Below are 25,391 nucleotides of genomic sequence, written 5' to 3'. Positions count from 1 at the left end.
AGCCCAGCTGATTTGTATGGGTCCAGGTTTTCCAGCTCTTTCAGAACATCTGCTATCTGGATTTGGGTAAAGGAGAAGCTGGGGAGGCTTGGGCGAGTAGCAGCGGGGGGGGCGGGGCTGTTGGCCAAGGTTGGAGTCGCCAGGAGGAAGGCAAGGCCAGCCATTGAGAAATGCTTGTTGAAGTCTTCGATTATCACGGATTTATCGGTGGTGACCGTGTTACCTAGCCTCAGTGCAGTGGGCAGCTGGGAGGAGGTGCTCTTGTTCTCCATGGACTTTACAGTATCCCAGAACTTTTTGGAGTTAGAGCTACAGGATGCAAATTTCTGCTTGAAAAAGCTGGCCTTTGCTTTCCTGACTGACTGCATGTATTGGTTCCTGACTTCCCTGAACAGTTGCATATCGCGGGGGCTCTTCGATGCTATTGCAGTTCGCCACAGGATGTTTTTGTGCTGGTCGAGGGCAGTCAGGTCTGGAGTGAACCAAGGGCTATATCTGTTCTTGGTTCTGCATTTTTTGAACGGAGCATGCTTGTCTAATATGGTGAGGAAGTAACATTTAAAGAATGACCAGGCATCCTCAACTGACGGGATGAGGTCAATATCCTTCCAGGGTACCCGGGCCAGGTCGATTAGAAAGGCCTGCTCGCAGAAGTGTTTTAAGGAGCGTTTGACAGTGATGAGGGGTGGTCGTTTGACCGCGGACCCGTGGCGGATACAGGCAATGAGGCAGTGATCGCTGAGATCTTGATTGAAGACAGCAGAGGTGTATTTGGAGGGCAGGTTGGTCAGGATAATGTCTATTAGGGTGCCCATGTTTACGGATTTAGGGTTGTACCTGGTGGGTTCCTTGATGATTTGTGTGAGATTGAGGGCATCAAGCTTGGATTGTAGGACTGCCGGGGTGTTAAGCATATCCCAGTTTAGGTCACCTAACAGAACAAACTCTGAAGCTAGATGGGGAGCGATCAATTCACAGATGGTGTCCAGGGCACAGCTGGGAGCTGAGGGGGGTCGGTAGCAGGCGGCAACAGTGAGAGACTTATTTCTGGAGAGATTAATTTTTTAAATTAGAAGTTCGAACTGTTTGGGCATAGACCTGGAAAGTATGACAGAACTTTGCAGGCTATCTCTGCAGTAGATTGCAACTCCTCCCCCTTTGGCAGTTCTATCTTGACGGAAAGTGTTATAGTTGGGTATGGAAATCTCAGAATTTTTGGTGGCCTTCCTAAGCCAGGATTCGGACACGGCAAGGACATCAGGGTTGGCAGAGTGTGCTAAAGCGGTGAGTAAGGCAAACTTAGGGAGGAGGCTTCTGATGTTGACATGCATGAGGCCAAGGCTTTTTCGATCACAGAAGTCAACAAATGAGGGTGACTGGGGACATGCAGGGCCTGGGTTTACCTCCACATCACCCGAGGAACAAAGGAGTAGTAGGATGAGGGTGCGGCTAAAGGCTATCAAAACTGGTCGCCTAGAGCGTTGGGGACAAAGAATAAAAGGAGCAGATTTATGGGCGTGGTAGAATAGATTCTGGGCATAATGTGCAGACAGGGGTATGGTGGGGCGTGGGTACAGCGGAGGCAAGCCCAGGCACTGGGTGATGATAAGAGAGGTTGTATCTCTGGACATGCTGGTCTCAATGGGTGAGGTCACCGCATGTGTGGGGGGTGGGACAAAGGAGGTATCAGAGGTACGGAGAGTGGAACTACAGGGTCCATTGCAAACCAAAACAATGATAACTAGCCTGAACAACAGTATGCAAGGCATATTGATGTTTGAGAGAGACATACAATAAGGCATAAAGTGATTGCAGGTCTTGATTGGGAGAGCTAGCTAAAACAACAGGTAAGATAACAGCAGCAATAACAGGGTGCTAGTCTAACACAGCAACAACAGGTAAAAATGGTGACGACTAGGCAGAGAGGGTCGGATTAACTACACACAGATCCTGAGTTAAAGCACAGAGCCGACAGATAAAACACAAATAAACAGAATGGAGTACCGTGAATTAATGGACAGTCAAGCATGCATCAGCTATGTAGCCAAGTAATCATAGTGTCCAGGAGGCAGCCGTAGATGGAGCAGGGAGGCCTCCACTAAGCTAGCACGCGGCGTTTAAAGTTAGTAGCCCGGGGGGTGGTCTGCTCAGACGGAGGGGGTCTGCTCAGACGTGGTCGTGTCGACAGAGAATCCAAGCCAGATGGCGATGGCGAAAGAGAGGTTGTGAATTGTAGAATTGTGTTTGCTAACTGGTGCTAGCTTCGTGGCAGTGGCGCTAGCTGCGCTAGCCGCAAGCTAGCTGTGAGGATCAGAAGCAGTGGCTCAGGGATTACGGCAGGAATCCGGCGTTGTTGTCGAGAGACAGTCCGATGCTGGTAAATTGGTGAGTAATATCCAGGCTAATAACAGGGCTGGTGTCTGTGCAGAAGGTAAAAGCTACTAGCAGCGGCAAAAAAATGGCTAAATTAGCTTGTAGCTGGTATTGTAGCCCAAGAATTCGCTGGTAGACCTCTTCAGCTAGCCGGCAGATGGGCCTAGCTCGAGGCTAGCTCAAGGCTAACTGGTGCTTGCTTCGGGACAGAGGTGTTAGCCAGTAGTAGCCACTCGGTTGCAGCTAGCTAGCTGTGATGATACGGTGTAATTGTCCAGAGCTTGCGTCAGGAATCCGGTGATGTGGTAGAGAAAAAGCAGTCCTATATGCTCTGGGTTGATATCGCGCTTGCAGACTGGCAGGTATTGGCCCGGTATTGAAGCTGGCTGTGTCCGAGTTGAGGGTGAAGACCGCAGCAGTGGCTAACTGACTACTAGCTAGTAGCTAGTTATCTGGCTAGCTTCTGATTGGGGTTACGGTTCTAAAGTATAAAAAAATAGCAGGTCCGTACCACATTGGGTGAGGCGGAATGTAGGAATGTATATTCAGTTCCTAGATGGAAAGTGAAATTAAAATATATTCGAAATGTATACGAAAAATACGAACACTATTTACACGGGACCGGACAAAACAAAGACTCGTCCGACTGCTACGCCATCTTGGATCATAAACAACAGGTGTAGATTAACAGTGAAATGCTTATTTACAGGCCCTTCCCAACAATACAAAGATATATAAATAGAGAAATAACATTAAAGTAAAACATGTAATAAAATGTATAATAAATACACAGTGAGTAACGATCACTTGGCTATATACACAGGGTACCAGTACCGAGTTGATGTGCAGGGCCTGCCTCTGATACCGCCTGGTATAGAAGTCCTGGATGGCTGGGAGCTTGGTCCCAGGGATGTACCGGGCCGTACGCACTACGCTCTGTAGCGTCTTGAGGTCGGATGCTGAGCAGTTGCCATACCAAGTGGTGTTGCAGCCAGTCAAGATGCTCTCAATGGTGCAGCTGTAGAACTTTTTGAGGATCTGAGGACCCATGCCAAATCTTTTCAGCCACCTCAGGGGGAAGAGGTGTTGTTGTATCCTCTTCACAACTGTCTTGGTGTGTGTGGACCATGATAAAACCTTGGTGATGTGGACACCGAGGAACTTGAATCTCTCGACCCGCTCCACTACAGCTCCGTCGATGTGAATCAAAGCGTGTTCGGCCCTCCGTTTCCTGTAGTCCACGATCAGCTCCTTTGACTTGCTGGCATTATGGTAGAGGTTGTTGTCCTGGCACCACACTGCCATGTATCTGACCTCCTCCCTATAGGCTGTCTCATCGTTGTCGGTGATCAGGCCTACCACTGTTGTGTCATCGGCAAACTTAGTGATGATGTTGGAGTCGTGTGTGGGTTGGGTCTGTATGTCTGTCCTACCCATAGTACTGGAGTCTGTCTGGGCAGTGGGTCTGTGTTTGTGTCTGTCTGGGGCTGTCTGTCTGTCCATCTGGTGGTGTCTGTCAGTCTACCTGTCTGTCCGTCCTACCCAGAGAACTGGAGTCTGTCCGGTTCAGGGTCTGTATGTCTGTCCTACCCATAGTACTGGAGTCTGTCTGGGGCAGTGGGACTGTGTTTGTGTCTGTCTGGGGCTATCTGGCTGCCTCTGTCTCTGTCTGTCTGTCTGGGTCCAGGCCTTCTGTCTCTATGTATGGGGAGGTTGTGGCAATGGCTTGGGTAGCAGTCTGTTTAGTCTGTTTCTGCTCTGGTCTGCTTCATCTGTTTGGGAGATATCATAGCATCCTTATCAAACAGAAAGGAGAAAAGGACAGAGAAGAATGAATCTGTAGCTAATGATAATGATATCTAATGTCGTGCAATGTCTGTCTCTTCTGCTGCAGGTCTCTGTGACATCAACGAGGGTTCTGCCTCGGAGGACCGCTGCAAATCCCCCACTTCAGGTAAACTGTCTTTCAGCATGTTAGAGTTAGCATTACACTGGTACAGATGTAGGATCTTAATTTGATCACCCATTTGCAGGTGAACTTTCCTGCAATGCAGTGTATGTAGTGTATTGGACATTTAAAAAGACTTCTGAAGTTTGTAATTTCCACTTTGACATTTTAGACTTGATTTTCCCTCACAAAAAATGTATCAACCCCTACAAAAATGTATTATAATCCACATAATATTTCACATTTCCTGTTGCTGCAGGATTATTATCCTGCTGTAGCGAACTGGCTCAAATTAAGACCCTACATCTGTATCCACAGCAGTTACAACACCCACTGAACCCAGAACAACTTGTTTAGTAACAGGTGGGTTGTTATGGGTTAAGGGACTCATAAACAAGCATGATTCACTTGAAGACCGTATATTGAGCTAACCTGAATATTATGAATCCATGCTAGAAACAGGTAGTACATCTTTGCCTGCAATTTTATTAGAATGCATGAGAGCGATTTGGTTGCTTTTGGTGAATATGGTCCTCTCTGAGATGTCACACACACCTTTGGATGTGGGAACCTTTTTCTTGAAAACCAGAAGTGTTACGGTTCTCTCTCTCTTTGATTTCACACAAACTATATTGAAGGGTCAAGTTTCCAACTGGAGTGTTTAGAGTTTAAATTAAACCATTTTTTACAGGTCTCTCCTGCTTTCAAGGAATAAAATATACTTTTAATAAAACATAAAGAAGAATAAAGAAGAGATTAGATTGATTTTGGCAGTTTTAATATGTTTTATCGAAACCTGAGACATTAGCAGTAAACTGCGGCGATGACACCATGATTTGGCGTTAACTAGACAGTTTAGGACCATTAAACTCCCCGAATCAGTGAATAAGTACTCTATAGTCAGTCCAAGACATAAATGTAATGATTCCCACCAAATAGGACATTCGTTTATAAGGAGGGTTAGTTCATATGGACCTTCCCAAATCTTGGACTTTTTTAAAATGATACTACGATATGCCCACATAATTTGTTTTCTGTCTATTGATTTTGTCTGAGTCTTCCAGACCTCATTTTGACTTTTATACGACGGGATGTAGTGGTTTCCTTTCCAGTTTCCTTTCATTTTCAGATCTAGGAATGAAACAAAACTACAAACTTCCATGTGAGTTTCAATTGAGATCTGATCATGTAGCTAGGAGATGCATATTCAATCATCTGTATGTATTACTACACTATTACAGAACATGGTCACAAATAGATCAACAACAAACAATAACACTATTCCCACAACTTAACCCAAGCATTTGCCTTTTTCAGATTTGCACAATCAAAACGTTATGGTCCCTTCCACAGTTACTGTCAAGTTAAGGTGCTTCCTCAATGGCCCTGTCCTGGACGACTATTCTCAGTTTGCTAAATTAGCATTTGAGGTGATGAGGCATGCTAATTAGAGAACAACCCAGTTCCATCTCATTACTGGGAGCTTGACATTAACACACAGACACTGGGGCTAAAACACAGAGCTGAGCTGCATTTTAAAAGGTCACACAGAAAAAATAAGTAGCCCAGAGACTGAAGTCACACTGCTATCTATGTTCCAGGTGTTCAGCCAACTACGCCAAACCCCAGTGTCTGGTGTCACTAGGTAGACACTGCCTCAGTTCATCTGCTATTTATGAGGATGGCATATCTGGTCTCCAGTCTTGACTTGAGCATATGTCTACTCCTAATTGAGATTCTAGAATCGTCGGGAGTCAACAAGGCTTTAAAGTTTTGGCCGCTAGGAAAATAATTAGTCTGAACAAAAATGTACACTATGTCTACAAATATTCTGCATGCGCCCAGGTAGTTGAAAATTAAGATTGAGGCAAACTGCTACCAATTGGTTCTCGTCTTACAATGATAGCAAGTAGAAAAACTCCTTTCACGAATGGACACATTTCGGGGAACTGTGATTGGTAGGCGGTATGGTAAAGTACCAGGATGTTTCTAACTGCACGTCTATCTACTTCCTCCCAAAAGTGTTGGCGTCAAACCATCAGCAATTCTACAATGGAGGTGGGGGTAGAGGAGGTAAGAGTGGCCAAAGACATCAACCATGGAGTAGTTTGGGCAGGGATAGTACACTGTATAAGATAAGTTGTCAGCCACTTTTTTGTTGTAGCAACCTGTCTCTGTCTCACCTCAGTGGCACTGAATCACTGTTTGGCCTAGAACAAACCTTGAATAAAATCTTATACACACACAGACACACACTTATAATGGTATACCCTAGACCTCCATTGCATGCTACATGTTTGTAGCACGTATGTCACATTGTGAAATGTGCCTGTGGCAATTGTCCTTCAAAGATTGTCCCTCCTTCACTCCGGCTCCTGATTGGCTGTCTGTAGTTATGACATCACAGCAGTCTATTTGTAGTCACTCTGTACTTTCCTAACTCTGTCTTCTGTCTGACACCGTTGACTTTGCGGCAAGATTTATATTCAGAACACTGTCATTCTCTACCTCATAGATTTAGGATAAATGGGCAGTTTAAGAAGTGTGTTATTTTCTTAAAAGACAAATAATTTTAAGAACTCTTTGATTTATGTGCAAAGCATCTCTAACATTAGTTAGTAAATAATAGAAATGGACTGTAAGGCTAGTCAAATGTCAAAACCAAAACCTCACGAGGCTCCAAAAGTTAAGTTCTGACTACCTAGCTAAAAGTGCCTTGTAGGCCCTACCAGAGATGCATCTTTCCTGCTTGTACTGTACTGTATTTCCACTGTTTTCTTCCATCCTACTCACTTCCTGTTTCCTTCCTGTCTTTGGTGCATGCTCCTGTGGCATGGGGGTTCTGAATGAATGTGTATCTTCTTACTATTCCTCTCTTCCAGGACACTGTGTGTGCTATGTACAACAGCTTACTTCCTTGTTGTTATTTTGTCCGTCCCAGCATGCCTCTGTGATTCAACAGGGTTGTCTTCCTGTGATGCCCTAATACTTCCTTCCTGTTTAATTCTAAAGCATTTTGCCTCCCCTGAAGCACAATGAAGCAAACGCCAACAGTTATACCAAAGCTTATGTGTGTAGTAATGCTATAAGCACAACCACATCCCAGTCCTAGCTGCTAGCTCCTAACTCCTAACTCCTAGCTAGCTTTGCATGGCCTGTCGTGTTAGCTTAGGTGTGTGTTTGTAAAGAGGGGTGTTCTCTTTTTTCCAGCAAAGATGTCACGGAAATTAAGCTTGCCTACTGAGCTAAAGCCAGACTTGGGTAAGCCTTAACTTCGTGTTAACATTTAGCGTTTTTTAATATTTTTTTTCTCCCAAAACTGGACTTCACTGTATCCTTAAGTCCAAATGGTCTCCCGATATGAGCATCTCAAGGGAATAATGTGAATTCCATAGTTACTATCCATTAATAGAAGCTTATGTAGTTTTCTATAAGATTTTAGTATATGTATAATGCCCTAGAGGTGGCAAAGAGCCCTGTTGATGGGCTCATGACTACCAAAAGCATAGAGACATCCTATATATTTCCTAAAAAATGCTGTCAGACTAACTGATGATCACCATTTGGCAGTGTCTGCTACTTCTTGAGACAAACCTGGAGACAAGAGGTGGAGAGGACAGACATACAGAACATTTCTGTTGGGTATTTTGCTAACTGCTACGCTAAACTAACCAGGACTCTGTTGCACAATAGAGCTTTCTGTGTATATGTGTTTTCTGCAGCATTCTCTTCCTATTTTCTATTTCCTACCTGTTTCTTTTGTGTTTGGTCCTTTCCAAAAGTTTTTAAAATATTCTTGTAGGAGACCGACAGATATAAATACAGAAAGAAACATTGTTCTTTTATTTTTTTGAACTGCACAGTTTACCCAAAAACGAAAATCACAATTTCCTTCCTAGGACCCCAAATGGCAGAACCCCTAAGATGAGGAAGAGAGGATTTATTGGGGTCAGATCCTTATTGAATATGCAAAATCTGTCAAATGCAGCGATATGATAGTCTCGTAAAATATTTTTGGAGGTGTCGACATATAACACACTAACTGTGTTGTGACATATGCTGAGTGTACAAAACATTATGAACACCTGCTCTTTCCATGAAATAGACTGAGCAGGTGAATCCAGATGAAAGCTATGATCCCTTATTGATGTCACCTGTTAAATCCACTTCAATCAGTGTAGATGAAGGGGAAGAGACAGGTTAAATATGGATTTTTAAATCTTGAGACAATTGAGACACGAATTGTGTATGTGTGCCATTCAGAGGGCAAATGGGCAAGACAAAATGTTTAAGTGCCTTTGAACGGGGTATGGTAGTAGGTGCCAGGTGCTGAGTTTTTCACACTCAACAGTTTCCCCTGTGTATCAAGAATGGTCCACCCACCCAAAGGACATCCAGCCTAGTTGACACAACTGTGGGAAGCACTGGAGTCAACATGGGCCAGCATCCCTGTTGAACGCTTTTAGCACCTAGTAGAGTCCATGCCCCAACGAATTGAGGCTGTTCTGAGGGAAAAACGGGGTGCAACTTGATATTAGGAATTTTCCTAATGTTTTGTGCACTCAGTGTATAACAACAGTGTTGTTTGTGATATATACAGTTCATAAACGTTTGTTTATTCATCTTTCCAGCAACTCACAGGGAGCTTATAAAACTGTATTAGCTTGTTATATTGACACCTGGTTTGACATTTTGATGATGTGTTGTTTTTTTACTAATGAATAAAACAAGTACAAGGTTGTAAAGTTTTAGTGAAATCTTCCCATGGGTCTGTTTCCTACGTGCAAATCTTCTTCTGCCAACGACCAACCATTCATTTTATGAGTTCCATCTGCTCCACAGATAAAAACAAGTCCTTTTCTATTTCTATGTGTCCTTACCCTTGCACCTGGACCTCAAACACTTAGTTTGCCACGTAAGGAGAAGAGTTTTCTTCAACAGATCAAGTTATTTTACAGCTGGTCTAATCTATTTTACTCAACATTTCACAAGGTGTTTTAGACCTCTTTAAAAGGAACGTCTGCTTACTGTTTTCTGCTCCTGTGTAATTGCTATTTTAGCTTAGTGATACAATAAAATGTCAACCGCAATGTTGTTTGTCAGAATCCAACTGCTCCCACCAATCATACAGCTGTTGTTCAGTATTCATGTAGTGTATGTTTGTGTATAGTGTGTTTTCTCTCCGTGTGTGCGGGTGCTTTACCTCTCTGTCCTCTCCTCTACTGTTCTCCTGTCTGTATGTCCTCCACGGGGCGCCAACCCATTAGACCACCGGGACAACTCCTTCAGCCGGTCACGCTCCTCCTCCGTCACGTCCATAGACAAGGAGGCGCGCGAGGCCATCACCTCCTTCCACTTCTGTGAGACATTCGCCCGGAAGGGGGACAGCGCCATCACACCATGCCTGTACGTGGGAACCTCCCTGGGAACAGTGCTGGCTGTGGCCCTCAACCTGCCCCCTGCTGGGGAACAAAGGCTGCTGCAGCCCGTTATCGTCTTACCTAGCGGTGGGTGTCTGGGTTATGAGTGAATGGATGGGTGTGTGTGCTTGTGTGAGTATGTTAATGAACACGTAAGGAACGCTAACATCTCTTTGCTATATGTTTGCATGTTTCCGTACAAAAATTACATCCTGCTCTACACATAATCGACATCTGTACATACCGATAAATGTTTTATACATTCATTGCATTCGGAAAATGTTCAGACCCCTTGACTTATTTTTACATTGTTATGTTACAGCCTTATTCTGAAATGGATTACATATTTTTTTTCTTCATCAATCTACACACAATACCACATAATGATAAAGCAAAAACAGATTTTTAGAAATGTTTGCAAAACAACAACTGAAGTATCACATTTACATAAGTATCCCTTTACTCAGTGCTTTGTTGAAGCACCTTTGGCAGCGATTACAGCCTTGAGTCTTCTTTGGTATGACGCTACAAGCTTGACACACCTGTATTTGTGGAGTTTCTCCCATTCTTCGCTGCAGATCCTCTCAAGCTCTTTCAAGTTGGATAGGAGGCGTCGCTGCACAGCTATTTTCAGGTCTCTCCAGAGATGTTCGATCGGGTTCAAGTCCGGGCTCTGGCTGTACCACTCAAGGACATTCAGAGACTTGTCCCGAAGCCACTCCTGCATTGTTTTGGCTGTGTGCTTAGGGTTGTTGTGGTGTTGGAAGGTGCACCTTCGCTCTGGAGCAGGTTTTCTATCAATGATCTCTCTGTACTTTGCTCCATTCATCTTTCCTTCGATTCTGACTAGCCTCCCAGTCCCTGTGGCTGAAAAACACCCCCACAGCATGATGCTGCTACCACCATGCTTCACCGTAGGGATTGTGCCAAGTTTCCTCCAGACGTGATGCTTGGCATTCAGGCCGAAGAGTTAAATCGTGGTTTAATCAAACCAGATAACCTTGTTTCTCATGGTCTGAGAGTCCTTTAGGTGCATTTTGCCTTTTACTTAGGAGTGGCTTCCGTCTGGCCACTCTACCATAAAGGCTTGATTGGTGGAGTGCTGCAGAGATGGTTGTCCTTCTTGAAGGTTCTCCCATCTCCACAGAGGAACTCTGGAGCTCTGTCAGAGTGACCATCGGGTTCTTGGTCACCTCCCTGACCAAGGCCCTTCTCCCCCGATTGCCGGGCGGCCAGCTCTAGGAAGAGTCTCGGTGGTTCCAAACTTCTTCCATTTAAGAATGATGGAGAACCACTGTGTTCTTGGGGGCCTTCAATGCTGTAGACATTATTTGTGTACCCTTCCTCAGTTCTGTGCCTCGACACAATCATGTCTCAGAGCTCTATGGAAAATTCTTTCCATCTCATGGCTTGGTTTTTGCTCTGACATGCACTGTCAACTGTGGGACCTTATATAGGAAAGTGAATGCCTTTCCAAATCATGTCCAATCAATTGAATTTACCACAGGTGGACTCCAATCAGAGACTTTTCCCAAAGAATAAGGTTGTAAGGGTCTGAATACTTTCTGTATGCACTGTAGATATATTTTCAACACACTCCATCCCACTTATCTGTCCAGGTACCCTGGCGCGACTGAAGGGCAGTATCCTGAGGATGGCCTTCCTAGACAACACAGGAACCTTCCTCCCCCCTGCCTTTGAGACCTGGTATGAGCCAAACGCAGCGGGCGCCGACAGTGAGGAGCGAGACAAGGCCCGTAAACGCCGCCCGGTCTCTGTGTCGCCCTCCACCTCCCAGGAGCTGCAGGAGAGCCAGTATGCGGTGGTGTGCTCTGAGAAACAGGCTAAGGTCATAGCACTGCCCTCACAGAACTGCATCTTCAAACACAGCATCACAGAGACATCGTTCGTCCTGAGGGCTGACGTGGTCCAGATGAACATAGGGAACTGTGTGGCCTGCTTCTGTGCTAACGGACACATCATGACCCTCAGGTGAGTCAGTGAGCCATACAAACAAACACACACGCACACACTGGTAAAATAGATGCATATGCTAAAGCTAACTGATAATCCCTGTATTACTATAAAGAGCTTAATGAATGCTACTCAAAGTTTCTACATGAAAAACACACTCAGTAGAATGATGTTGTGTTTGAGTAACATTGTGTTGTATGTGGTCTCTCTCTCTGTCTGTCTGCAGTCTGCCGGGGCTGAGACCGTTGCTGGATGTAAACTACCTGCCACTGACAGACATGCGGATAGCCCGGACCTTCTGCTTTACCAACCTGGGCCAGGCCATGTACCTCACCTCCCCCACTGAGATACAGAGGATCACATACAGCCAGGAGACCTGTGAGAACCTGCAGGTCAGGACCACATAAATAGACACACTCACACACATGTAATACAACTGCGTTAATGTGTGTATGTGTGTTACAGGAGATGCTGGGAGAACTGTTCACACCAGTGGAAACCCCAGAGGCTCCCAACCGAGGATTCTTCAAGGGCCTTTTTGGGGGAGGAGCAACTTCCCTGGACAGAGAGGAATTATGTAAGTGACACACATGGAACATAACACACACATACTATAGTGTACACATGCACAGAGAAACTATTTTATTTATATATTCAGTGTTAAGTTTGCTACATTAGTAGGCTCTCCCTTTCTCTTTCCCTCTCAATCTCATTCTCTCCCACTCTTTTTCCTATCTCTTTGTCTTTCTGGCTCTCCCCCTCCCCCTCTCCTCTAGTTGGTGAGACGCAGGCGGGTAAGGCGTCCCGTGGCCTTGCCCAGCACATCCCAGGTCCTCAGGGCCTGGAGGGCATGAAGGGGGCAGCCTCGGGCGTGGTGGCTGACCTGGCGCGTGCCCGGATAGCACTGGATGAGAGAGGGCAGAAACTGGGCGAGCTGGACGAGAGGACGGCTGCCATGTTGGCCAGCGCCGACTCCTTTGGCAAACACGCCCATGACGTAAGACGTTACATTATGATACAAAACATCAAACTAATCTGAGATCACTTCATCCTGTAGGAAGGTGTTATATTATGAGGCTACACTGGAAAAAAGAAGGAACCCACACTGAAATATTCTTACGTTTTAATGTTGCTGTTTTTAGCAGCAGAGGTCAGAACAAACGGACGTGGTCAGAGCAAACAGCTTTCTTCAGCATTCAAACGCTGGTGAAGGCTGCCCTCGAAACGCTGACAATAAAAACGTAAAGAATATTTCAGCGAGTGCAGGATTTTCCTTTCTTCCAGTGTATGGCTTTTGAACCCTGCACCCAAATACTTTTTGTTACAACAAACTTTTGAGCTCAGCATGCCAATTCCTCATTTAATTCCTGTTTAATAACACAAATGTGTTAGTGTTGGAAATACCCCTTAGAGCAAGACAATGGGGAGTTTTCTGTAAAACTAGTGTTCCATTTTCCCCTCTCTAAAGATGATGCTGAAGTGCAAAGACAAGAAGTGGTACCAGTTCTGATCTGAGAGGGGGAGCAGAGCCAAAGGGATATAGCTTCATCTGGACTCTACATGCCCCCCTCCTCTATCTCTCCATCCATCCCTCCTTCCATCTCTCCCTCCTCCGCTGGACACGTGGGATGCTCTTTCCTAGCACAATGTTGTATACTGTATTTACCTCAGTCATAAGGTACAAACTGAGGAACGGACTGGAGAGAAAAGAGGTGTTCTCTTTTTTGTTATTGTTTGTTTTTCCCATCTGTGACCTGCCGATTGACTGGAGCTCTGGGGTTCCCTCATCCTCATTCGGCAAAATGTTCTGTGCCGTTGTCTCTGCTACAACCAATCCGGGGCATATACTAACAGACAAAATCAGACACAACTGAGAGAAAAAAGAAACAATGAAGAAACAACAACAACAAAAAATCTAAATGTAAAAAGAGGAAAAAAATTATATATATACATAATTATATATACATAAATCTATATAAATGATCAACGCTGTATTCACTTCCTACTGTCAAGTGCAAAACAACAAGAGGACAACTTTACAGGTGGAGACAGACTGGTGGTGTGAGGGGCAAAGGAAGCTCTACTCAAAGTCACAGGAGGTGATATCATAGTTGCAGGATAAAAAAACTGGTAATTCCAATGTACACTGGATCCCCTCTCCATGCTCCGACTCTCCTCATCATATAGATTCACTGTTTTCATATCGTTCCCAACTGTATTATACATGTTTTAAAGGTAGAGTCAGCTGTATGACATAGATGCACAAAGTAAACAGCATAGTGGGTCAATTTCTGCAGCAACTAAGAGCTTTGGAGCACGAGGCTAAACTTCTCAGCTGTTTTTGTCCCGTGGCTACCATACTGTAAGAGCGCAAAACGAACCCGAGCACAGGAGCAGATACTGTGTGTGATTATGTGAGAGCGAAGTCTTGTATCTTGCTCATTGCCATAGCTGTGGTGCTGCTCGTGCAATGTAATTTCGCTGACTCTACCTTTAATTTATCTCTTCTTGTTTATTGTTTGTTTTATTCTGTTATTGTAAATCTGTTTTTCTTTTTCTTAGCTGTCGTGAACATTGTGAATGATGATATGTTTTTATTTGGTCATGTTGCCAGTATGTTTTGTGGCTTTGTTAAACTCCCATAAAGCTATCCTTATAAAAAGGGCTGGATTCAAAAACAGGTCATGGATATAAAATACATAGATTTATCATTCAGATCAGTACACGTCACCATCCATAATGTTTCATATCAGGTGTCACACACATCAGAAATCTTGAAGCAAGATCAGAACTCCTGAGGCAAGACTGTCACTGTCTCTGTCTCTCCCTGAAGTGTTTTATTTGACATGTAAATGCTACCTTCCTCCCTTACCTCATCATGCCATTAACATCTGCTACAGTTTGGTCTTGTTAGTGACCCTGTATGAAAGATGTCAGTGTTACAGTAGGCCTATACACTGCTGGTCTATCCAGACCTATTGGATTGATATTCTGGAGTAAATATACTCTATGGACATGTGATCCTGAAGTGCACGTGAACTTGGTGATTACTATTAACACATGGGAATAAACCTATTTGTTTGTGTTCAAATATGCAGGACTATATATACAGTATGTACGTTCACGCAAAGTCATACGTTTTTGAAGACTGAAACTTTTCTAGTTTTCCTTGAGAATTGTCCGTAAAATATTTTGTCAGTTTGAGTGGTCTGTTTATTGACATTTTATTTATTTAAATGTAAGAGACGCTGCTATATGTGTGGTGTGTCGAAACCGTCTGTTGTTTAGAGATCTGTTTCTATCCCCATTTCAGTGGTGAAAGCACTCATTTGTATGTCCTTCAATGTTCTGCCAGGCTTCTCTGTCGTTCTGTTGTAAATAGGTAAATAGTTTGACAATCTAAGACCAATTGGAAAAGTGTTGGGTGTTGCTCAAGAAAGCGACTCAAGGACAGCTGCCATATTTTTAATGACGCCAAAGAGTTACTTTAGCTTTCGTTTCCTTGTTCCATTACTCAACTTGGCATTCCAGAAGTTTCACTAATTAAAATACAATAGGCATAGGTCTATATGGGGCCTTGGGAACTGTGCATTCTGACCCGGTCACTGGGCTAGGTTCCCTTCTCAAGGAGAGTGGGATATGCAAAAAACAAACATTTCCAATTCACACAGGCGTATTAATACACACTTGTACATGTGTGAAATAGGACAAATATAAGCACCCACCAAATGATTATTATTAGTGAGGGAAGCAAGTTTTTAGTATGGAACAGCCATTGTATTCACAACATTGTGCCCATCATAAAAGTTCTAAAGTGGTATTTGGCTAACTTCTAAGTAGCCTGCACCTTCTCCTAAAAGGACCATAGGAGCATTCCACTGTTGCTATGACCAGCACAGTATCTTAAATGTTCAACTTTGTGGTCTATGAAAAAATGTTGTGCTGTATGATCGATAATGACTTGTTTTCTTGTCTCAAAATGCTTGATTTTGGTGACCAATCAATCTGTGTCAAATCAATTGTGGAAAATCAGCAAGAAAATATGGGAAGAAAAGAAATAACACAGTAACCACAGTAACAACAAAGTAAGCACAGTAATGACACACTAACCACAGTAACGAGAGGATGTCTGCATCAGCAGGATGATGCAACCTCTGTGTAATGTGGCTCCATCATAGACCGGACTCGTATGTTCAGTGTCTCAGTCTGCTCACATCATGCTTCAACTCTCCCTGGCTTGTCTTCTAATTGCATTCTCCTTCTACTCCAGTAACAGTTCCAAGTGGCTCATTTTGGAGATGCTAACTTGCAGGTTTGGTCTCTTTTTCTGTGTTCTAGTATGCACTGTTGTGTGGTTGTTGATAGGTAGCCCTGCTTCAATCTTCCAAGGAGAAAAAATTACTTACAAAAAAAATGATTATGGTCCTTCCCATTCATTCTAGATCTCTTTTATTTTTCAGATTCTCGATGAGTTTTCTCTTGTCTTTGAGTGAGTTGTTTCTTGCCCACACACTCAGTACGCAGTATTCTTCTTACCTGGTATTATTCATACTCACAAGAGGGAGTCTGTCCGCCATAATGCCATTTCTGTCCTGGATTTAACAGTTATCAGTGGGTTGCAGTATTTTCTCATTGTAGCCAATTTTCTTGTACAGTTTTATGCAAATTTCACATGGATGTTTATGACTTTATCTGCTGCCACAAACAATTTAGAAATAATTCTGTAGATAGAAATTACTGTGCAATGGAAAATAAAAGTGGAAAACATGCATACCTTTGGTGTTGGTTTATTCTCCATGTTTCTCATGAAGACTACGGTGAATGCATTGTGTCCTCTTATTCAGGGAGGTGCTGCTCCTTTCATTATTTATCAATAGGTCAGTATTAACACAGAATAACTGGTTACAGTACTGACTTGAGGCTGAAGCTATAGTCATACAGCATTGATATAACATCTGGGATATCTAAAAGTGAGTGCCTCAGACAGTAACATGTAGTTTGAGGGTTAAAGCTGAGCATCAGGATGATCTCATCAAGGTCAAGTCCCAGAATCCAGACTCCAGGCACAGTTAGTGATGAATCAAACATGTTCACTAGATGGCAGCAAACACTCACATATCAGTTCCATTAATTTGAGTGGAATCCAGATAGGGCCACTAAGACACAAGAGCATTGGTATGGTACTGGGGACTATTCACAGTGGGGATACTGGGGACTATTCATAGTGGGGATACTGGGGACCATTCATAGTGGGGATACTGGGGACCATTCATAGTGGGGATACTGGGGACCATTCATAGTGGGGATACTGGGGACTATTCATAGTGGGGGTACTGGGGACTATTCACAGTGGGGATACTGGGGACTATTCATAGTGGGTATACTGGGGACCATTCATAGTGGGGATACTGGGGACCATTCATAGTGGGGATACTGGGGACTATTCATAGTGGGGGTACTGGGGACTATTCACAGTGGGGATACTGGGGACTATTCATAGTGGGGATACTGGGGACCATTCATAGTGTGGATACTGGGGACCATTCATAGTGGGGATACTGGGGACTATTCATAGTGGGGATACTGGGGACTATTCACAGTGGGGATACTGGGGACCATTCATAGTGGGGATACTGGGGACTATTCATAGTGAGGATACTGGGGACTATTCACAGTGGGGATACTGGGGACTATTCATAGTGGGGATACTGGGGACTATTCACAGTGGGGATACTGTGGACTATTCATAGTGGGGATACTGGGGACTATTCATAGTTGGGATACTGGGGACTATTCACAGTGGGGATACTGGGGACCATTCATAGTGGGGATACTGGGGACTATTCATAGTGGGGATACTGGGGACAATTCATAGTGGGGATACTGGGGACAATTCATAGAGGGGATACTGGGGACTATTCATAGTGGGCATACTGTGGACTTTCCTGTAACTGGCAAACACTTTAAGTATGTGTGAAAGGTACATTTGGTCATTGAATATGGAACTAGATGATGAGGGTACTACATCTGTCAGGATTTTCATTAGTATAAAGCTAAATCACTCACTACTAGAGTGTTTATCTGGTTATTTACTGAATGATTAAGTTGAGGGAAAACAGTGAAGTGCTGTGAACTTTTTTCCTTTACATTTGTTCTTCTTTTTGCTCCCCAAAATGACCACCAGTGGACCCAGCATCGTGTTTGAGTGGCTGAAGACCCTCACGCTCTCTCCAGTGCTGGCTCCAGGCATAAGCAACATAATTGGTCGTTTAGGGCCCCTGGCCACTAGAAGAGTAGTTTAGGAACTCAGTCAGGTCTCAACTTATAAGAGTTGGAATAGTAGAATTTACACAAGGTGCAAGTTCGAAATGTGGTTGTGCATCAGCAGTTTTTCCCTTGTTTTGTCAGTCACTGATAGTCACTCAATTAGCCATGTCAGCTGACAATTATTAGATTGCTAAATTAGTCTAGTCAGTTATCTAAATGTGTGGTAAACATGGCAGAATGACCAACCGGGCAAGCAGGGCACATACCCAGGGGCCCTGACCTCCATTGATTTGGTTACTCACTCTCGCTCAGATATCATTAACATGGCATGTGTCAAATTGCAGGAAATTATCTGTAAAACTGATCAAATTATTTCTCTCCACCCCATGGCAAAATGAGTAGAATTGCAGGAAATTATCTGTAAAACGGATTAAATTATTTCTCTCCACCCCATGGCAAAATGAGTAGAATTGCATGAAACGTATTATAAAATTGCCAAAAATTCACTCCACCCCATGGCAAAATGTGTAGAACTGCAGGAAACTTGCTTTACAACTGCAACATTTTCTAAACGCCCTATGACAAAGTTGCCAGAAATGAACTTTAAAACTTACATTTTTCTCTTTGCTGTCAAGAGGGGGGAGCCATGGCTCTCTCAGTATGTGGAGTCCTTCATGGATAACGGCTACGATGATCTGGAAGGCGATGGTGTCTACATACCGCACCAACGGCAAAGGATCCACGACGCGGTGCAAAGGCTGAAAGCTGAGGATGAGGTGGCTGCCGGGCTGTATTTCATGCTTGAGCCGATGCCCACCACGCCACCCAACAACAACCTGTTGGACCAGTACGAGTCTAAACTCCTGGAAATCCAAGTCTTGGATCGAACCAAATAGTGACCGGGTTGGAAGGGATGGGGGCGCGTATCTAGGTGCGCAGAGGAACCTGACGCTTGGCAACAGGAGGGAGCTGGTGATTTGCCCCAAACTGAAGCTGAAGATCATGATTAGGGATAAAGTCATCAGAGATGGAGTCAACCTTGCCAGGCCACCATACTCAAACAAGGTATACAGGTCACATAAAGGTTTTTGGTGTGCTTTGTCCTTTGTTGTTGACCTCATATGGTCTTACAGAAACACTACCCTGTATTGATCTCACCTAAGTGACTGCTGCATCGCAGTGTGCTCTCAGGTTCCCAAGCAACCATTACAGGTGATCGAGTGGTCAGTGGCCAGTCTGTCTTGAAGGTCACTTTGGGTTTACCATGATGAAATATATTAGTGGCTTCCAATATTTTTTACATCCTTATAATCTAAAAATGAGTTTATGTCAGCCATCTACCCTTAGGGTAGGGGCTTCAGAGAGAAGTGCCAATCATAATCTAACCTTTAGAATAGGCCCTACCCCACAAAACACAAACAAACTGTCTCTGGATCAACACCTCACCTCACACCTGTCAGGCCCGGTGCCAGTGTAACGAGTGACTAACTGGTCATAAATCAGATTTATTTCATGCCTATCCTAATCACGAACATGAGATGAGAGAACAGAAGTGTCCCAGGCTCAGTGAGTTCAGTTCAACCTGGGGAGGTCTGAGTGAGTGTTGCTGTGGTGACGGCTGCTGTGGATCAATGATGTGCAGGAAGATGAGGAGCCTTCAATCAGTCTCTAATTTCCTGTAGAGGGTTGCAATTTACAACCTGATTATTATTCATTAGTGTTCCCCCCCTTCCCTTGGGGAAACACTGTTCACTCACACTGACCTCAGCTGTCTAGTGTCCTCAGCTCTCAGGCCCCAGGGCTCTGGCCTTAGATGGTGGTTGAGAACTGGCATTAGAGTGGAGCATCATGAACTGGCATTAGACTGGAGCATCATGAACTGGCATTAGAATGGAGCATCATGAACTAGCATTAGAATGGAGCATCATGAACTAGCATTAGAGTGGAGGATCATGAACTAGCATTAGAGTGTAGCATCATGAGCTAGCATTAGAGTGTAGCATCATGAACTAGCATTAGAGTGGAGGATAATGAATTAGCATTAGAATGGAGCATCATGAACTAGCATTAGAGTGTAGCATCATGAACTAGGATTAGAGTGGAGCATCATGAACTAGCATTAGAGTGGAGCATCATTAATTAGCATTAGAGTGGAGCATCATGAACTAGCATTAGAGTGGAGCATCATGAATTAGCATTAGAGTGGTGCATCATGAACTAGCATTAGAGTGGGGCATCATGAACTAGCATTAGAGTGGAGGATCATGAACTAGCATTAGAGTGGATCATCATTAATTAGCATTAGAGTGGAGCATCATGAACTAGCATTAGAGTGGAGCATCATGAATTAGCATTAGAGTGGTGCATCATGAACTAGCATTAGAGTGGAGCATCATGAACTAGCATTAGAGTGGAGGATCATGAACTAGCATTAGAGTGTAGCATCATGAACTAGTATTAGAGTGGAGGATCATGAATTAGCATTAGAATGGAGCATCATGAACTAGCATTAGAGTGGAGCATCATGAACTAGCATTAGAGTGGAGTATCATGAACTAGCATTAGAGTGGAGTATCATGAACTAGCATTAGAGTGGAGGATCATGAACTAGCATTAGAGTGTAGCATCATGAACTAGCATTAGCGTGGAGGATCATGAACTAGCATTAGAGTGTAGCATCATGAACTAGCATTAGAGTGGAGCATCATTAACTAGCATTAGAGTGGAGCATCATGAACTGGCATTAGAGTGTAGCATCATGAACTAGCATTAGAGTGGAGCATAATGTATTAGAGTGGAGCATCATAGCATTAGAGCAACGTTTAAAGTATGGGTCGCGGACCTGTTAATGGTGGGTCGCGATGTAAATGTATAATTATTTCATTAATTGAATTAATTTGGCCAAGTGAAACTGCGTTCTCGGTTCAGTATGCTCTCTGCTTATCAGCGGTCTCTACTCAGTTTTGGAGAGGTTGTATAGGGAGATGCCCATGTGCTACGCTGTTTACCGTATCTTTTTTCTGCAGTTTTCTTGAAGATCACTCCGCGACCCACACGCTGCAGCGCTGTCGTTCAAGACACTGACTTGTTATTCCCATTCGCCATCACTCACCGCTGTCATGAAATGGACTTATGCTAGCCACAAGTTCTGACTGAGCTCAATCGTCATGAAACGCAAATACAGTGAAGACTTTTTGTCTCTTTCATAAAAACTTTGAGAAATAACGAGGAGCGCCCACAATTTGTTTTGTGTGGGGAAGTGCTAAGTAATGAGTCTCTCGAAACGAACAAATTAATAAAACGACACGTCCTAACCAAATATATCATGACGGTAAACCCAGGGAGTTCATTCAGAACAGGGCAGAATGCTTCAGGAAACTGCTTCGAAAGTTGAAAAGTAAGTCAACAAGCAAGGCATTGTCATTTTATAACAGGTAAGCAGAAATAACGGAGTACTATCTCTCATGGGAGTAGATATGAGATTCTCTTTCAAATAATCCCCTGGCCTTGTAACGTTACACAGCTAATAGCTAACGTTAGCCAAAGCAAATTAACTAGCTACTGATGGTGCAACCCTAAGAAACAGCACAGATGAAAAAATGATCAGGCCTACTGTCCTGCCTGACTGAGAAAGCAGTAGATCTTCTGATCCATTTTGGCACCACATACAGTTGAAGTCGAAAGTTTACATACACCTTAGCCAAATACATTTAAACTCAGTTTTTCACAATTCCTGACATTTAATCCTTGTAAAAATTCCCTGTTTTAGGTCATTTAGGATCACCACTTTATTTTAAGAATGTGAAATGTCAGAATAATAGCAGAGAGAATGATTAATTTCAGCTTTTATTTCTTTCATCACATTCCCAGTGGGTCCGAAGTTTACATACACTCAATTAGTGTTTGGTAGCATTGCCTCTAAATTGTTTAACTTGGGTCAAACGTTTCAGGTAGCCTTCCACAAGCTTCCCACAATAAGTTGGGTGAATTTTGGCCCATTCCTCCTGACATAGCTGGTGTAACTGAGTCAGGTTTGTAGGCCTCCTTGCTCGCACACGCTTTTTCAGTTCTGCCCACAAATCTTCTGTAGGATTGAGGTCAGGGCTTTGTGATGGCCACTCCAATACCTTGACTTTGTTGTCCTTAAGCCATTTTGCCACAACTTTGGAAGTATGCTTGGGGTCATTGTCCATTTGGAAGACCCATTTGTGACCAAGCTTTAACTTCCTGACTGATGTCTTGAGATGTTGCTTCAATATATCCACATCATTTTCTTACCTCATGATGCCATCTATTTTTCTGAAGTGCACCAGCCCCTCCTGCAGCAAAGCACCCCCACAACATGATGCTGCCACCCCTGTGCTTCACGGTTGGGATGGTGTTCTTCGGCTTGCAAGCATCCCCCTTTTTCCTCCAAACATAACGATGGTCATTATGGCCAAACAGTTCTATTTTTGTTTCATCAGACCAGAGGACATTTCTCCAAAAAGTACGATATTTGTCCCCTTGTGCAGTTGCAAACCATAGTCTGGCTTTTTTATGGCGGTTTTGGAGCAGTGGCTTCTTCCTTGCTGAGCGGCCTTTCAGGTTATGTCGATATAGGACTCGTTTTACTGTGGATATAGATATTTTTGTACCTGTTTCCTCCAGCATCTTCACAATGTCCTTTGCTGTTGTTCTGGGATTGATTTGCACTTTTTGCACAAAAGTACGTTCATCTCTAGGAGACAGAACACGTCTCCTTCCTGAGCGGTATGACGGCTGCGTGGTCCCATGGTGTTTATACTTGCGTACTGTTGTTTGTACAGATGAACGTGGTACCTTCAGGCAATTGGACACTCAAGTGTATGTAAACTTCCCGACTTCAACTGTACCTATGCAAGTCAGGGTTCTCAAGTACAGAAACAGACTGAATTCTGAGCATGACATCAGTGTTGTACTGTCAAACTGATCCCAGAACATACCTGCTTGTTGAATCTTCAACCAGCCACACACCTCTCATTATGAGGTGTTATGTGTTAGGTGATCAATCAGTTTATTCCAGTTCAGAATTAAAAAAAATATGTATTTTAACAGCAACAGTTCCAACCTAGACAGGAATGTAAGAGTGTTTTTAATGGGGAAAAATATACATGAAAATATATTTATGGGTATTTCATTGTTATTTGTTTTTGTACATATTGCATTGTTTTTAGGCATAAGGGAAATGAAATGTTCCGATATTTATGTATAGTTGCATATTTTCCTGAGCTTGGGTCCCAGGAAAACACATTTGGGTCCCAGGCTGAAAAAGTTTATGAACCGCTACATTAGAGTGTAGCATCATGAGTCAGCGAGTCCTATCCGTTTATGGGGTTCCAGTGTTTCCCCTAGATTATTTTCTAGGTTGCTGCCCAAAAATTCTCTATTGTAATAAACCATTTTACTGTGTCTAATTAGTGAAAGGAAAAGCAGAGTGATGTTTCATGGGGGGATTGATTTTGCCCTTCTCTATAAGTGATTGAATTTTTATTTTCCCTGTGGAAAGGGTAAGACAGTCATTTTATGAGCAATGTAAGTGAAAGCCAATACAGTACAGTACAGCATTGATAGTCCTGGTGGAGCTGTTCTTTCTTACGGACCCATACATCAGAAGTTCTCTTCCAGAGGAAAAACAGATCCTATTTTCTATGTATCATTTGATGTGTACAGTTGGGAGAATGTTTGGCAGGATCACCAATACAATGACTTATCTGTCTCTCTCTGTCTGTCTCTGTCTGTCTCTGTCTCTCTGTCTATCTCTGTCTGTCTGTCTGTCTGTCTGTCTGTCTGTCTGTCTGTCTGTCTGTCTGTCTGTCTGTCTGTCTGTCTGTCTGTCTGTCTGTCTGTCTGTCTGTCTGTCTGTCTGTCTGTCTGTCTGTCTGTCTGTCTGTCTGTCTGTCTGTCTGTCTGTCTGTCTGTCTGTCTGTCTGTCTCTCTCTCGCTCTCTCTCTCTCTCTCTGTCTCTGTCTCTCTCGCTGTCTGTCTATGCCTGTTTTTGTCTCTCTCTGTCTCTGCCTTTCTCTCTCTGTCTTTCTCTCTATCTCTCTATGTGTGTCTTTGTCTCCCTTTCCCCCTCTCCTCTCTCTCTTTCTCTCTCTCTCTCCTCTCTTTCTCTCTGTTTGTGTGTGCAACCGTGTGTACTTGTGCATTCATGCATGTCTGTATGTGCATCTGTATGATGTGAGTCACTATGATTTGAGTCAATGTAGCCTCCACAGTATGTGAGCCTGTGAGCTGTGGTAGGCTATAGGGAGTTTAGTGCTGCTAATGCTTTATTTACCAAAACAAAATTATCTGGCAAATTGAGGTTTTAATTTGATTAGGTAGTGAAAATGTGTTTTTCATCAACTGGAAGGATCTGTGTGGGTGTGTGTTATGATGTTGGGTGAGTGAGAGGAGAGGGGTGAGTGAGAAGTGGAGGACGAGAAAGGTGTTGATTTGTTCTAATTTGCCAGACTGTTACCATGAAGCCATGGTCATTGAGGAGAGCTGTTACCATGAAGCCTTGGTCATTGAGGGGAGCTGTTACCATGAAGCCTCGGTCATTGAGGAGAGCTGTTACCATGAAGCCTTGGTCATTGAGGAGAGCTGTTACCATGAAGCATTGGTCATTGAGGAGAGCTGTTACCATGAAGCCTTGGTCATTGAGGAGAGCTGTTACCATGAAGCATTGGTCATTGAGGAGAGCTGTTACCATGAAGCCTTGGTCATTGAGGAGAGCTGTTACCATGAAGCCTTGGTCATTGAAGAGAGCTGTTACCATGAAGCATTGGTCATTGAGGAGAGCTGTTACCATGAAGCCTTGGTCATTGAGGAGAGCTGTTACCATGAAGCCATGGTCATTGAAGAGAGCTGTTACCATGAAGCCTTGGTCATTGAAGAGAGCTGACTGTTGACTTTGCATTCTGACCTACTGGCCTGTTGACGGGGTCGGACACACACTCACACAAACACACACACGCATGCAAGCACGGACACACAGACACAGTCCCTCAGACAGGGTCAAAGCTGCCCCGCTCAGTAGATGACACATCAGTGTGAGTGGTTGCCAAGGCGACCCAGATTATGAATGACCCTGCACAGCAGCGAATCCGTGTGTCAGGAAGAGCGAAAGAAAAAGAGAACAGGAGAGAAAAGAGAGATCAGTCTGGTCCAGGCCTATGACAGGTTATTATTTAGAGGCTTTTAAAGGGGCAATATGGAGTCGCTACATCCATTTTTTTTTACCAATTAATGAATGATATGTACCCATCGATTCTTGAAGAATATAACTTATCAATGCCTCGTGAGCTTAGTTCAGCTGTCGTGCGTCATCAAAACCCAAAATATAAGCTTGTTTTACTCCAATGTGTGTAAACAAATGAAATGTAACAAACACTGTACAGTAT

The 25,391-nt window shown here is 43.7% G+C and overlaps 1 protein-coding gene and 1 pseudogene across 10 annotated transcripts in view; both read left to right on the top strand.

The window, feature by feature from the left end:
• LOC139582755 (syntaxin-binding protein 5-like) overlaps positions 1-16,484 on the top strand; it is a 177,670-nt gene extending 161,186 nt beyond the window's left edge. For 2 of the 10 annotated variants that reach the window (XM_071413056.1, XM_071413055.1), the window contains exons 19-27: positions 4,268-4,327; positions 6,344-6,394; positions 7,532-7,582; positions 9,589-9,828; positions 11,361-11,733; positions 11,942-12,107; positions 12,181-12,292; positions 12,492-12,712; positions 13,184-16,484. In XM_071413056.1, the coding sequence (XP_071269157.1) occupies positions 4,268-4,327; positions 6,344-6,394; positions 7,532-7,582; positions 9,589-9,828; positions 11,361-11,733; positions 11,942-12,107; positions 12,181-12,292; positions 12,492-12,712; positions 13,184-13,225 (1,316 nt within the window). In that variant the 3' untranslated portion in view covers positions 13,226-16,484. Of the gene's footprint in view, positions 1-4,267; positions 4,328-6,343; positions 6,395-7,531; positions 7,583-9,546; positions 9,829-11,360; positions 11,734-11,941; positions 12,108-12,180; positions 12,293-12,491; positions 12,713-13,183 lie in introns of all 10 variants that reach the window. The other 8 variants (XM_071413053.1, XM_071413052.1, XM_071413058.1 and 5 more) reach the window with 5 other exon arrangements.
• Positions 16,485-17,888: 1,404 nt separating this feature from the next.
• LOC139582281 (sterile alpha motif domain-containing protein 5-like) lies at positions 17,889-19,227 on the top strand (annotated as a pseudogene).
• Positions 19,228-25,391: the final 6,164 nt, after the last annotated feature.

Source organism: Salvelinus alpinus, chromosome 8 (genome assembly GCF_045679555.1).
Source record: "Salvelinus alpinus chromosome 8, SLU_Salpinus.1, whole genome shotgun sequence".
Classification (NCBI taxonomy): Eukaryota; Metazoa; Chordata; class Actinopteri; order Salmoniformes; family Salmonidae; genus Salvelinus; species Salvelinus alpinus.
Note: the sequence above shows the minus strand (reverse complement) of the source record. Positions and strands in the feature narration are given on the sequence as shown.